This window comes from Eriocheir sinensis, chromosome 19 (assembly GCF_024679095.1).
Source record: "Eriocheir sinensis breed Jianghai 21 chromosome 19, ASM2467909v1, whole genome shotgun sequence".
NCBI classification, from domain to species: Eukaryota; Metazoa; Arthropoda; class Malacostraca; order Decapoda; family Varunidae; genus Eriocheir; species Eriocheir sinensis.
This window is the reverse complement of record NC_066527.1, coordinates 11,206,178-11,220,140: the sequence shown is the minus strand read 5'-3', so window position 1 is coordinate 11,220,140 and position 13,963 is coordinate 11,206,178. Positions and strand designations below refer to the sequence as shown.

General features: G+C 44.5%; 1 protein-coding gene across 1 annotated transcript in view; it reads left to right on the top strand.

The window, feature by feature from the left end:
• The window catches only part of LOC127000967 (uncharacterized), a gene marked incomplete at its 5' end in the record, with an annotated part of 38,145 nt that extends 35,393 nt beyond the window's left edge, over window positions 1-2,752 (top strand). Inside the window, one exon of the mRNA XM_050865140.1 lies at window positions 1-2,752. This exon is cut by the window's left edge and continues 3 nt beyond it. Coding sequence (XP_050721097.1) covers window positions 1-138 — 138 coding nt within the window.
• Window positions 2,753-13,963: the final 11,211 nt, after the last annotated feature.

Below are 13,963 nucleotides of genomic sequence, written 5' to 3'. Positions count from 1 at the left end.
GTGAGTGTTGTGTTGTCATACTTCATCGTGATCCTTCAGTTCACGCAGTCCTGTGGGAGCCCCGCCGCTTCTCTCGCCAACTCCACCACCATCACCACCAACACCACCTCCAACGACTACGAGTCTCTAATGTTGTAAGCAGTGTTAAGGGTGCGTCCACAGTCCACGCGTGCACCGGGACGCATAAACCTTATGAGATTTAAAATTTATGCCTCCGGCATAAATATTGTGTCCTAGTACTGTTATATTATGTTCGCCTACATGACGGCAACAACGAATTAAAAAATGTATACGAGAAGGTTATCAACTTTATTGTTAAAATGTTTGCAATAGAGGTGAAGCAATGTGACATGAGGGAGATGCCATTGTCGGCCTAGGAGGATGTTGCACTAGCGCGGCATCTCGCGCACACCTCATCCCCACCATAACCGGATTTTTTTCCTTCATTTTACTTACCTCCCTTCATAAGTGGGTCATCGGGGCCTCTCATTTCTTTCATCTCAGCTCCCCCGATGCCCTAGCTGCCGCAGCTGTAATCTATACGTCGGGCTTCTAGGATTTGATTTTGTAACCTAAGTAATCTTCATCCTTGCCCCATCACTTCTCAATACTTATAAAAACTGGGTACAGGCAGAGTTGTGGGCCAATCATTGTGGAGCATCTCTCGGCAATACCAGCTAGGATCACTGATCTTGTTTTGCCGACGATGCAGTAATTCTCGCGGAATCATTGGAGGTTCAGGTGAATAGGTGCACATAACATCATCAAATGTGGGATACAAACTTGGCAGAGGGACTGTTTTTGTGCCTCGAGCGGCAGTAGTGGGCTAAAGAGTAACCTATCCAATTTTTTTGTTTTTATTTATACGTATATGATCCACGAGACATCCTGGAATTAAATCAAAGTATGTACTTATCTTTGTATTCATTCATATGCACACTGGTAATATTTCTATGGTGTCTGATTCACTTAATTGAGTGAAATTCTATTGTGATAAACAGTCACAAATTCGTGTCACTAGTAAAATTTAAAGTAGTAATGTAAATTATGGCTCCATGAAATATACACATATAGATAAATATGAAAGCTCACTAAGTCACAATAAGTGACATCATCTGCTTTGCGCAGAAAAAAAAAAAATGCTTATTTAAGGTAGCTGATAACCCGCAATATGGCGTGCGCTGCTGCCTCGGCCCACAGTTGTCGTATAAAATATGAACGTATTTTCATGTTATTGATCTGTTGTTTATTGAATGTTCTGTTCAAGAAAAAGAATCCTCAATCATAGTTAGTTTTTGGTTGTTAGCATTCCATACGAAATACAATTTTAACATTACCGCCTACTAGTTAGCAAACGTACTGAATCCTGAATAGGCTATGGTGATGTTAGGTGCGCCTATTCCTGCAGGCTTTCGAGGCACTTCACGAGGAGGCGAAGCCTTTGAGACTCCAGGTCTCCTGCTCCAAGTTTTTGGAGGCTTATTGTTAAAAAAAGTAGTCTGTTCATGCATGTGGGGAGGACGTTGATATCTTTGAAAATTTCACATACCTTAGCAGTGTAGTTCAGAACAACGGCGGGTCTCGTCAAGGAGTCCTACGGCGTATTGACTTGGCCCACGGTATTATTGACTCGCTCAGCAAGAGTATATGGCATTATCGGTACATGTGCAGAAGGACAAAGATCCGGCTATTTAAGTCGCTTGTGATCTCTGCCTTACTCTATGGCTGTGATATATGAACGCTGAATAGTGCATTTAAGAGGTGGATTGATGACTGATAATAAATGACAACGCAGAATCATGGGAAATCACTAGAATGAGTTTGTGTCAAACCGGCGTTTACTCAGAGGCCTATAACCTGCACAGTTTGTGAACACCAACCCCGGCTATACGGGCACGTGGCACGCTACCCTGCTCACCGGGTTGTTTCTGTAAGAGGCAATCCTAAGGAATCAGTGGCGGACTTAGAAAATAACTTTTTTGGGGGGGGCACTAAGCACTCGGCTTGCAACCGAAATTTCTCGGTTGAATAGAGATTTGGGGTTCTATTCCCGGGCAGAGTGAAAGTTAAAATGGGCGTTCTCTCTTTACACCCCAGCCCCTGTACCTCCGTAGCTGAATGGTTTCTATGACTGCCTACCACTCCTCGGGGCACTGGTTCGAGTCCGATTAGGTGTCTTCGGCGCACAGCCCACCCAGCTATTGCTCCTGTTCATCCTTCCTTTCGAGTTGGTCGGTAAACCTGTACCTGGGGAAAATTGGGGAAGGTAAATTGTGGGAATCCTGACGGCATAGGGCCATGTGTCCCCGGGCTAGTGGATACGAGTCCGCCACAGGCTCAAAAGGTCAAGACGGCGGAAATGAGCACCGATGCAACGGGCAGCAATATCGCAATTTATTGGGCAGACATTGTGGGCTAGTCTTTGGGTTACTAATTTTTCTCATCCCAGCCTGTCCTCCATATTGTAATTCTGAAATATATTAGGTTACAAGAGGAACTTCATTAGCTTTATTTGTGAAGTGAATGTGGAAGAGAGGCTGGAGGAGGATAAAATATTTCCTCTTGAGGTTACTTACTCTTGATGTCATTTGTTTTAGCAGTGCTTTGGTAAATAAAAATAAAAAAAAATGAAAAATTGTTTGTCAGGTGTTGAGCCACAGTAATGTATTACATAACATAATGCTACTTTATTTTTAGGAAGAACTCATTGCTACATTAAAACTAATTTAATTCACTGTAGCATAAGGGCCACAAATTTTATGACAAAAGCAATGACTAACTAACTAAATAAATAAATATACAGTATATATATATATATATATATATATATATATATATATATATATATATATATATATATATATATATATATATATATATATATATATATATATATATATATATACTGTGTGTCACAGTGTGTGTGTGTGTGTGTGTGTGTGTGTGTGTGTGTCACAGTGTGTGTGTAATTCACCTCACATCTTGGTCTGCTGCTGGTCTCTCTCGAGACAGCCAGCCGTTCCCCTACAGAAGAGCACAGAGTTCGTAGTACCGATCTTTGGGTAGGACTTGCCTTACGTCGCATACCTACTCACTGCTAGGTGAACAGGGGCTACACGTGAAAGAAGATAAACCCAACTTATCTTCACCCGGCCGGGTGAATTTCCAATTAGATCACCGATGGTCAGTTCACGGTAAATGTGTAATTTTGCAAGCCAGTCCAATCTTTCCTCACCCATAGTTGACTGCCTGTATGATTTTATATGTTTAAGTGTAGAAAAACTTCGTTCAGCTGATGCAGATGAAATGGGCAAAGTGGCGTAAATAAGTAATAATTTCTTTGTAACAGGATAATTTTGTGAGCACTGCTATATGTATCAAGAACAATACTTGGCAAGGAGCTTTTAGGTACAGAAGACCAACGTACGTGATCTCCACATTCAGAATTCAGAGACATAATCATGTAAATCATCCAAAAAAAAACTGGATCATTTATTAAGATGTAGTCTTTGTACGTCAATAGCGACCAGCCGCAGCTCTCTGAGCCTCTCTCTCCCCCTTGTCCAGTACTCGCCCGATACGCGTACTAGACAAGTCAGTGAGGCGAAACTCGCAGAGCGTGAACAAACTCGAGTGTAAAATCTTCTGGGGGAGTATTTCACGTTTTTTTTTTTTTTTTTTTTTTTTTTTTAAACATATGTTAACGCGAACTAGTAGATAAACATTCATTCATACATTTTAATAATAATGATGATGATAGTAATAATAATAATAATAATAATAATAATAATAATAATAATAATAATAATAATAATAATTATTATTATTATTATTATTATTATTATTATTATTATTATTATTATTAAAAATTACAATATTTTATTTTTGGGGGGATCGCATGACCAGGTGCCCACCCCTTGGATCCGCCACTGAAAGGAATGCCCACTTAGTTCGTGGTTCGAGGTATTCAGGATGGGAAAGGGGCCGGCACGGAGGGATCCCGGGATTAGAATAATTGAGATTAGCGAGGCGACACATTCCCCCCTCCCTCTGGCGTATGCCTATATTGATTGATTCTTGGAATTTCTAGACACTCGGAACTAGGGATGGCATTCATTCAGGAGCAGGAGTTGATCCCATGACCAATCCATCTTGCTTCCTATCCTCGACTCTGTGTGAGTGCTGGTCTGGCATCCATGCTGCCAACACGCAACTTCATCCACACGGGTCACCAACATGCTGGCTGCCAGTGTTCCCAACATGTACTGGACGCTAATGTTGGTGGCTTGTTGCAACTTTTTCATGATTGTGTTATTAAACATGTTGCTAATATATGTTCAAATGCACGAGTGGACGCACTGTAGGTTCTTTCCTCAAACTGTATAAAGTTAAGGAAACATAAATAAATAAAATTAACAGCAAAGAAGTAATTTTTTTTGTAGGTGGTGACTTAAAAAGGTAATGGAAACTAAAACTGAGGAAAAGGAAATTCAGGTTTGTAAATGGCAACTTAGAAAAAATAAATACATTTGAAAGGACAGAAATCCACTTTTTGTTGTTCTTGTTGTTGGGTTATGGTAGTGATGTTGCTCTCCATTACAATGAGCCGAGGGATCAGACGGTGTGGCGGAGCAGCTTCACAGGAGGAAGTTAAATGATTTTTGGTCTTCATCTGCATCCGACCAAAGGTGATTCCTGTATGTTCCGCAGATGTCTGGCCTAGTACTGTACTCCTGTGTGTCCCTCAGATGTGTGGCGTTGATCCTTACTCCTATGTGCCCTCAGATGTGTGGCGTTGATCCTTACTCCTGTGTGTCCCTCAGATGTGTGGCGTTGATCCTTACTCCTGTGTGTCCCTCAGATGTGTGGAGTTGATCCTTACTCCTGTGTGTCCCTCAGATGTGTGGCGTTGATCCTTACTCCTGTGTGTCCCTCAGATGTGTGGCGTTGATCCTTACTCCTTTGTGTCCCTCAGATGTGTGGCGTTGATCCTTACTCCTGTGTGTCCCTCAGATATGTGGCGTTGATCCTTACTCCTGTGTGTCCCTCAAATATTTGGTGTCGATCCTTACTCCTGTGTGTCCCTCAGATGTGTGGCGTTGATCCTTACTCCTATGTGTCCCTCATATGTGTGGCGTTGATCCTTACTCTTATGTGTCCCTTAGATGTGTGGCGTTGATCCTTACTCCTGTGTGTCCCTCAAATATTTGGTGTCGATCCTTACTCCCGCGGTGTCTCTCAGATGTGTGGAGTCGATCCTTACTCCTGTGTGTCCCTCAGATGTGTGGCGTAGATGCTTATTCCTGTGTGTCCCTCAGTTGCGTGGCGTCGATCATTACTCCTGTGTGTCCCTCAGATGTGTGGCGTAGATCCTTACTCCTGGGTGTCCCTTATATGTGTGGCGTAGATGCTTATTCCTGTGTGTCCCTCAGTTGTGTGGCGTCGATCCTTACTCCTGTGTGTCCCTCAGATGTGTGGCGTAGATGCTTATTCCTGTGTCACTCAGATGTGTGGCACAGATGCTGATTCCTGTGTGTCCTTCAGATGTGTTCTGTATATCCTTGCTACATCGTGTTCCATAGATGATGCCTGGTGAAGATTTTTTTTTTTCTGGTGTCAGGATGGCGTTATTTTACAAAACGGAACGGCATCGTTCTGACATTTCTCCCCTTCCGACTTCCTTCCACCATCCGCTACACAATCCAGGAAAAATCCCATATTAAAAGGAGGTAGATTACTACTTTAATACGGCTAGATTATCTATTTGGTATGGTTAGGTTGCTTCTTTAAATCTGTTTAAAATGTTAACTTATCGGGGATTGTCAATTTTCGAATGGTGTTCCATTATCTAGAATTATGAGATACGAAAGAAGATATTTTAGTGAATCAAAACCACAAAGACCGTACTGTTGTAAGTTTCATGTCTTAGTGTGACGAAGGGGTGGCTGAGTCGATAGAGTGACGGCGCCGCGTTCAGGAGGACGCGAGTTCAATCCCCGCCCGGTGCCACCAAGCTGGGATTTTTCAGCCGCCGCCGAGTGGCTTAAAACTACCCACATGCTGTCCAGAAGACCACCTATCAACCCGGACTCTAGATTCTAGGATTAAAGATGAGCTCCGGGAGGGCAGCATGAGCCGATGCAAGATGGCGCCACTATAAACACTCGCCTGCGCCAGAACGGGCTGGGCCGACCATCAGGACCCGCCGGGAAGAAGCCTTGGGCCGACCATCAGGCCCCACCGGGAAGAAGCCTACCGGCGCAATAGGCCACGACGTAAAAAGAAAATTAAAAAATAAAATTTGGATATATATAGATATATATCTATATATAGATCTATATATATCTATAGAGATATATATATATATATATATATATATATATATATATATTACAGCAAAGGAAGCAGTTCAAGGGGAAAAAAGGAAACAATGATGAAAAAAAAGCCGGCTACTCAATGCTCTTACAATAGAGTCCGGAGGAGTGGCCGAAATATAAGTTAATTTCTGGAGGAGAGGCGTCCTGATACCCTCCTCTTGAAAGAGTTCAAGTCGTAGGCAGGAGGAAATATAGATGAAGGAAGATTGTTCCAGAGTTTACCAGCGTGAGGGATGAAGGAGTGAAGATGCTGGTTAACTTGTGCGTATGGGATTTGAACAGTAAAAGGATGAGCTTGACTTGAAAGTCGTGTGCGGCGAGGCCGCGGAAGGGGGGGAAGCATGCAGTTAGCAAGTTCAGAAGAGCAGTCAGCGTGAAAATATCGATAGAAGATAGAAAGAAAGGCAACATGACTGCGGAATTTAAGAGGAAGAAGACTATCAGTAAGAGGAGGAGAACTGATGAGACGAAGAGATTTAGATGCATACTCCATACGAGGGGGGACAAGGCCTCTGTATATGGATAGCAACTGTGCGGGGGAGAAGAACTGGCGGAGACGATACAGAACGCCCAACCTCGAGGAAACTGATTTGGTGAGAGAGGAGATGTGAAGTTTCCAGTTAAGATTTTGAGTCCCGGATGGACCGAGGATGTTTAGTGTTGAAGAAGGTGACAGCTGAGTGTCGTCGAAGAAAAGGGAATAGGTGTTCGGACGATTGTGTCGAGTTGTTAGGTGGAGAAATTGTTTTTTTGTTTTTCTGAGGCAATGAAGAACACAAGGTTCCTTTTACCCCAATCGGAAATGATAACAAGGTCTGAGGTTAAGCGTTCTGCACCCTTCAGTATGAAGTCATGTAATTCCTGTTGAGAGGGTCTTCTGTTGAAAGAAATTGAATAATGCAGAATGGAGTCATCAGCGTATGAGTGGATAGGACAGTTTGTTATGGAAAGAAGACCATTGGTGAATAACAGGAAGAGAGTGGGTGATAGGACAGAGCCCTGTGGAACACCACTGTTGATAGGTTTAGGGGAAGAACAGTGACGGTCTACCACAGCAGAGATAGAACGGCCGGAAAGGAAACTGGAGATAAAGGAGCAGAGAGAGGGATAGAATCCGAAGGAGGGCAGTTTAGAAAGCAAAGATCTGTGCCAGAGTCTATCGAAAGCTTTCGATATGTCTAGTGAAACTGAAAAAGTTTCACTAGGAAAAGATGACCAAGAATCAGTTAAGAGAGTAAGAGGATCACCAGTAGAACGCCCCTTGCGAAACCCATACTGTCGATCAACTAGAAAATCAGAAGTGGAAAGGTGCTTTTGAATCTTCCTGTTAAGGGTTGATTCAAAAGCTTTGGTTAGAAAGGAAAGGAAAGCTATTGGGCGGTAGTTTGAGGGATTGGAAGGGTCACCCTTCTTAGGCACAGGCCGTATGAAGGCGTACTTCCAGCAGGAAGGAAAGATAGATGTTGACAGGCAGAGGCGAAAGAGTTTGACCAGGCAGGGTGTCAGCATGGAGGCACAGTTTTTAAGGACAATAGGATGCACTCCATCAGGTGCATAAGCCCTCCGAGAGTTGAGGCCAGAGAGGGCATTGAAAGCATCATTCTGAAGAATCTTAATAACAGGCATAAAGGAGTCAAAGGGGGGGGGGGGAGTAGGAGGAATATGCCCAGAATCGTCCAGAGTGGATTTGTTACAGAAAGTTTGAGAGAAAATTTCAGCCTTAGAGGTAAATGAGACGGCGGTGCTGCCGTCAGGGTTAAGGAGAGGAGGGAAAGAAGGAGAAATGAAGTTGGAGTAGATATTTTTGGTTAAGTGCCAGAAGTCTCTGGAACAATTAGAGAAAGCAAGGTTTTGACATTTGCTATGGATGAAAGAGCTTTTGGTAAGTCAAGGAATAGATTTGGCACAATTCCGGGCGGAAATTTATAGATCATGGTTAGCGTGGTTAACGTCATAAGTGGAGAAACCACGGCAAACCACCGAAATGCCCTTGTTTCCTGGTTTGATGATAGAATAACACGTTATCTCGTATCAAGCAGTGCCCGGTGGGCTTTTCCGTTTCTCGGGCAAAAAAATATTGTAGTTATACTCAGCTATCATAATCTCAACCCCTCCTGGGTCGGAGCCCGGAGAATTGGAGAAGCCTATTTTGTGGACAGCCACAAGGAGACACACGCAGGAACACACAGATTTCAAACCAATACAATTTCGCCTCCGTCTGTCATAGAAAGTTATTCAACTTGCTATTTTATGCTGCGTAATCATATTTTGGCTGTGTGAATAACGGTATATATTTTTGTTTTTTGACCTAGGTCGGCTGGAGAGACTGGTGGCCAAGGAGACTATATATGAATATAGTCCCCTTGCTGGTGGTCGAGTGTAAACATCACATGGGAACTGCTTGATAGTGCGAGCCTCCAACGGGGTCTGCTCCATCTGTTAGCACTGCTGGAGAAACAAAGGATAAATGCTCAGCGAGCACTGCCTGATAGTGTGGCCAGACCTATATAAAAAAGAGGATATAATCAATCGTGTCTACATCTGATGTTTTCTGGAAATATATATTGATAAAATAGAGGCACGTCCTTGCTCCCACCATATGAGTAAAACATTTATATAGTTGAGAGAACATCAAAGGCCTGTGTCCAAAGGCCTGGACACAGGAGTCCAGAATTGCGCTCTCACAGAACCCACGCCAATTAACTAACACTCTTATTTTTTTTCTATTCTACCATCACAATGCAACCTTCCTCTACATTTCCCTGCCGTCTAACATTTTAGGGAAAATTTCCGGGAGAAATTCAAGGAGTTTCTTTTCTGGCCACAAACGCAGATTTGTGTATAGAAAATCTATGAGAAAAATAATTACATTACACACAGATACCCTTTATGTTCATTGTCAAGGTTCCAGAGTTGGGTGCTATAATCGGAAGGGATAACAATAAACAAAATAAATGGTTAGACACCAGTTTACTTTAAATAAAGTAAATACCCCAAAACAGCCTCACAATACTGAAGTCTCCAACACGAAGGCTTCAGCACGCCGGACACAGCAATGACCCGTTGCATGGCTTCTTCCTCTTCTGGGCGTCTCGTCCTCTGAGTGGCAATGATGAGGCAGCACAGCTTCATCCTTGAAGTGGTGTAGACGTGGAAGACGAGGGAGGCGCAGGAGGAGAAGGGGCGTCAGGTTCACAGCAGTAACGGGAGTCCAGGGCGTGGCACCCAGAACGAGCCCACGGTATCTGAGTTAACCCGAGTGAGAGCAGGGCTTAGAAACCGGAGTAGAATCAAGTGTTTAGACCGAGGCCCGGCCGCTGTCTGACGATGAAGGCGCTGGCGCCCACCAAGTCGCCTCCCACAGCGGGTTGAGAAGCCTCGGTGGTTCAGTCGACCGAGGCGTCGAACAGCGTCAGGCGAACGAGCAGCGGGAGTGTAGTAAGTGGTTCGCTGCGCCTCGGTAGTTGAACAGCTTCGAACGGCAAGATGCGGGCGGGCGGCAGGAGTGCCCCGGTCGTTCGCCTGCTAAGTTGGTAGTTGCCCTCACACAGGCCCCCATACAAGAATCTAATCCAGGTAGATTCCAAAAACAACCACCAAATGAGAAAGAAAAGAACATAAGCCAATAAACTAAAACAGGGAGGAAACTGACGAGGAAACACAGAAGGAGTGACTTATGCAGGAAGTCTACTCAATAAATCGGGCCCCACATTATCCTTCCCGGCCATATAGACGACACGGTACCTGTAGGCCGGTAGACCCAAGGCCCATCTCAACACCCGGACGATGTCCTGCTGAATCGTTGAAGTACAGCCAGGCGGGGTGGAGAATACATCCCGGTTGTCCATAAGTGGTTCATCGATGGGAAGTTCTGTGGAGCTGGGGTCAGGTGATGGCTCCTCCACTACGGGAACGGGGCTGACAAGAGGTCCTTTCGTAGCTGGTGGAGACAAGGGTCCAACGAGGTCGATGGCAACTTGGGGAAGAGGTTCCGTAACGACAGGTAATGGTTGAAGGGAAACAGGATGTACACGACCTCTCCCTGACATCCGTTGGCACTTATCACAGGAACGACAGTAAGCACGGATGTCGGCTCCTATACCTGGCCAGAAGAAATGTTGGAAGATCTTTATCTCCATCTTATGAGGAGAGAAATGTCCGCCCAAGGGACTCTCATGGGCCGCGGAGAGGATGATTTGACGGGAAACCCATGGCACAACTAGACAGTGTTGGCCTACCTTATTGGAAAGCGGGGAGGTGAGGCACTTCCTGTAGAGAAGCCCGTTGAGATACAGGTACTGGAAGGAGGACCTGTTCCTTGCTTTGTCGAAGTGTCGAGATGAGGCTTTCTACCGTATCGCTGCTAAGGAGGCACACGAGGCTTGAAGCTGGGAGAAGTCTTGAGGGGTTACTGAAGGAAGTAGAGGTTTCGGAAGGACAAGCGGATGAAGTCTCTTCAATCTACCAGCACGGGTGGTAACGGCGTGTACCTGGATGGCTGCAGGGGACGTCGGAACACGAGGAGTAGAAGTCCCTCGCGGCAACTTTGAAGATGAGGATGTTCTGGAAGAATCAGATGGAGATTGAGAAGAGTCAGGGTCATGGGGATCCCTTACCCCAGGGACGTTTCCGATGAGGGCCCCAACAAACTTAATAGGAGCTCGTACCACCTCAGTCCAACCGGTGAAGTAGGGACAGTTTAAGTGGCATCTCAACACAGGAAACTTGTCCACACGTCCTAGGTAGTCAGCAAGGGAGGCCTTTGGACAACTCTCAACATCTACATCAGGTAGTAAGTCTTCAGAGACGATCACACAGGAACAGCCAGTATCCCTGATGATGTTGGAGCTCCAAGACCCGTTAACAGTGCCCGAAACGGAAAACTTCGGGACACTTTTGTCACTAAGGCAAAAGCCTACCTGATAGGATGGTTTAGCAGGTTCGACATCTTTGAAGGCTCGGGGATTCTTCGGGCAGCGCGGACGTAGATGGCCTTCCTCCCCGCATTGGTGACACCTCAGGGTTGCTGTACTGGGCTGGGCAGAGGTCTTGGCGGAGGCTCCCGGAGATAACTCTGAAGATTTCGTGGGCGAAGCAGCCTTAGAGGGGTCTCGGGAACTAGGAGATGAAGTTTTCGGGTAGGCGTTGCGGGCAGACGACCAGTCGTCGGCAAGTCTCACTGCGTCGGGAAGATGTTTCGGCCGGCGCTCCTTGATGAACATCCTCAAATCTGGGGTAAGATTAGTGAGAAACTGATCCAGGAGCATAAACTCCCGGAGCTCTTCATAAGTGCAGGGGACGTCAGAGGCTTCCAACCACGCCTGGAACAACCGAGTCAGGTGGATGGAGAACTGCTGGTAGTTTTCCCCAACTCTAATCCTGGCGTGACGGAAGTCTTGACGATAGTTGTCCGCCGTCTTACTGAAACCTGTGAGGAGAGCTTTCTTCATAAGAGCATAATCTTCGGTTATGTCAGCTGATAGGGAAGTATACAATTCAGTGAGGAGACAATCCAAGCTCGCAGCGTAGCTATCCTTGTCGATCCGCAGAAGTTCAGCCACCCTTTCAAAGCGGACGAGGTAGTTGTTGATGTCCTCTCCCTCTTGGTAGGTGGGCAATTTCGGTCCTCTCACGTTCTCGCAGGAAGGAGAAGCCGTTTTCCCCTGGGCGACGACACGGGCGAGTTCTATTTCTTTTTCTACTTGCATCTTGGCAAGTTGGAATTCTCTCTCTGCAGCCCGCTCTTCTTTCTCCCTCTCGGTAAGGAGACGTTTTTCCTCTCTCTCGGCAGCTCTCTCGTCCCTCTCGATGACTTGCTGCTGGACGACGTAGCGACCGAGATCCTCACCCTCCAGCCCCAAGGCAACAGCCTGAGCTTTAAACACCTCAAAGCTGGACATGATTAATATGGACAACAAAGCAAAAAAATAAAAACCCAACAAACAATGACACCAATAAGACCCAATAAAGAATTATAAGCATGAAACCAGACAAAGAAGAAAACCCAACAACAAAACAAGACCAAGAAAATGCAACACAGAACCAAAACAAACGTGAAGAACCAAAATACAAAAGGAAACAAGGAGAAAAGTTAGCAAAAAAAAAAAAAAAAACTGCAAAAAGGGTAATAAGGGGGGTAGAAGCCCACCCAATACTCAAACGAGTGATTGGGTAATAAGGGCAACACAAGGGCTGAAAAAGTGCTATGGCAGCACAAACATATCCCACCGTGGGCATACAACAGCCCAAAAGAATGGTGAAGGATTAAACACTCACTTCCGGGCCGCAGACAGCAAGTGGCGTGCAAAGGCGACTTAACAAGCCAACCCATCCGATTAGCAGTTGACCCAGTCCTGGCAAGGTCGCCACATGTCAAGGTTCCAGAGTTGGGTGCTATAATCGGAAGGGATAACAATAAATAATGGTTATACACCAGTTTACTTTAAATAAAACAAAGACCCCAAAACAGCCTCACAATACTGAAGTCTCCAACACGAAGGCTTCAGCACGCCGGACTCAGCAATGACCCGTTGCACGGCTCCTTCCTCCAGGATTAAGAGAATACAGGGTTGGCCCATTTCTGAGTAAAAACGAACAGGGTTGGCGCATGACGTCACGCAGCTGTCTTATAAAGGCCCCCATCCACGATGCGATCTGGTCGGACAGATCTGGTCTGACAGATCTGGTCGGACGGATTCCATGCCCACTAACGATCCGACCGCACCTCACGATCAGGTTAGTTGGTAACAGATAGTTGTGTGGTGCGGTTGGAGTGATGGCGCAGGAACTACTACTACTGGGAACCGCCGCTGTGGTTTTAACGGACACCAAAAAGAGGAAACATAACAAATGGAGTAAAAACTGGTTATTAAAGAGACAAAAGTTTTCCCATGTATCACTTTTAGAGGAACTAAGACTTGAATCTGATGACTGGTTCAACTATTTAAGAATGGATCACGACACATACCTTGAGCTGCTGTCACTTGTAACCCCTTACATAGAGAAAAGAGACACAAATATGCGCCAAGCAATAACAGCGCATGAAAGACTCACCGCAACACTACGCTGTCTTGCAACAGGAAGATCTTACGAAGATCTCAAGTTTTCAGTGGCCATCTCTCCACAAACTCTTGGTCGCATCGTACCTGAAACTTGCACAGCCATACAAAGAGTACTACAACAACATGTGAAGGTAAGAAATAGTATTTTTTTCTTGAAGTCGTCTATTTTTCACAAAATTAATAAGTAAACAAATGAATGAATGAATGAATTAATTAATTAATTAATTAATAAATAAATAAATAAATAAATAAATAAATAAATATATATATATATATATATATATATATATATATATATATATATATATATATATATATATATGTGTGTGTGTGTGTGTGTGTGTGTGTGTGTGTGTGTGTGTGTGTGTGTGTGTGTGTGTGTGTGTGTGTCTATATATATATATATATATATATATATATATATATATATATATATATATATATATATATATATATATATATATAAATAACCTCCTTTGGAAAAAAAAATTAAAACATAGGGCAGAATTGGCATAAAGTAGCCTA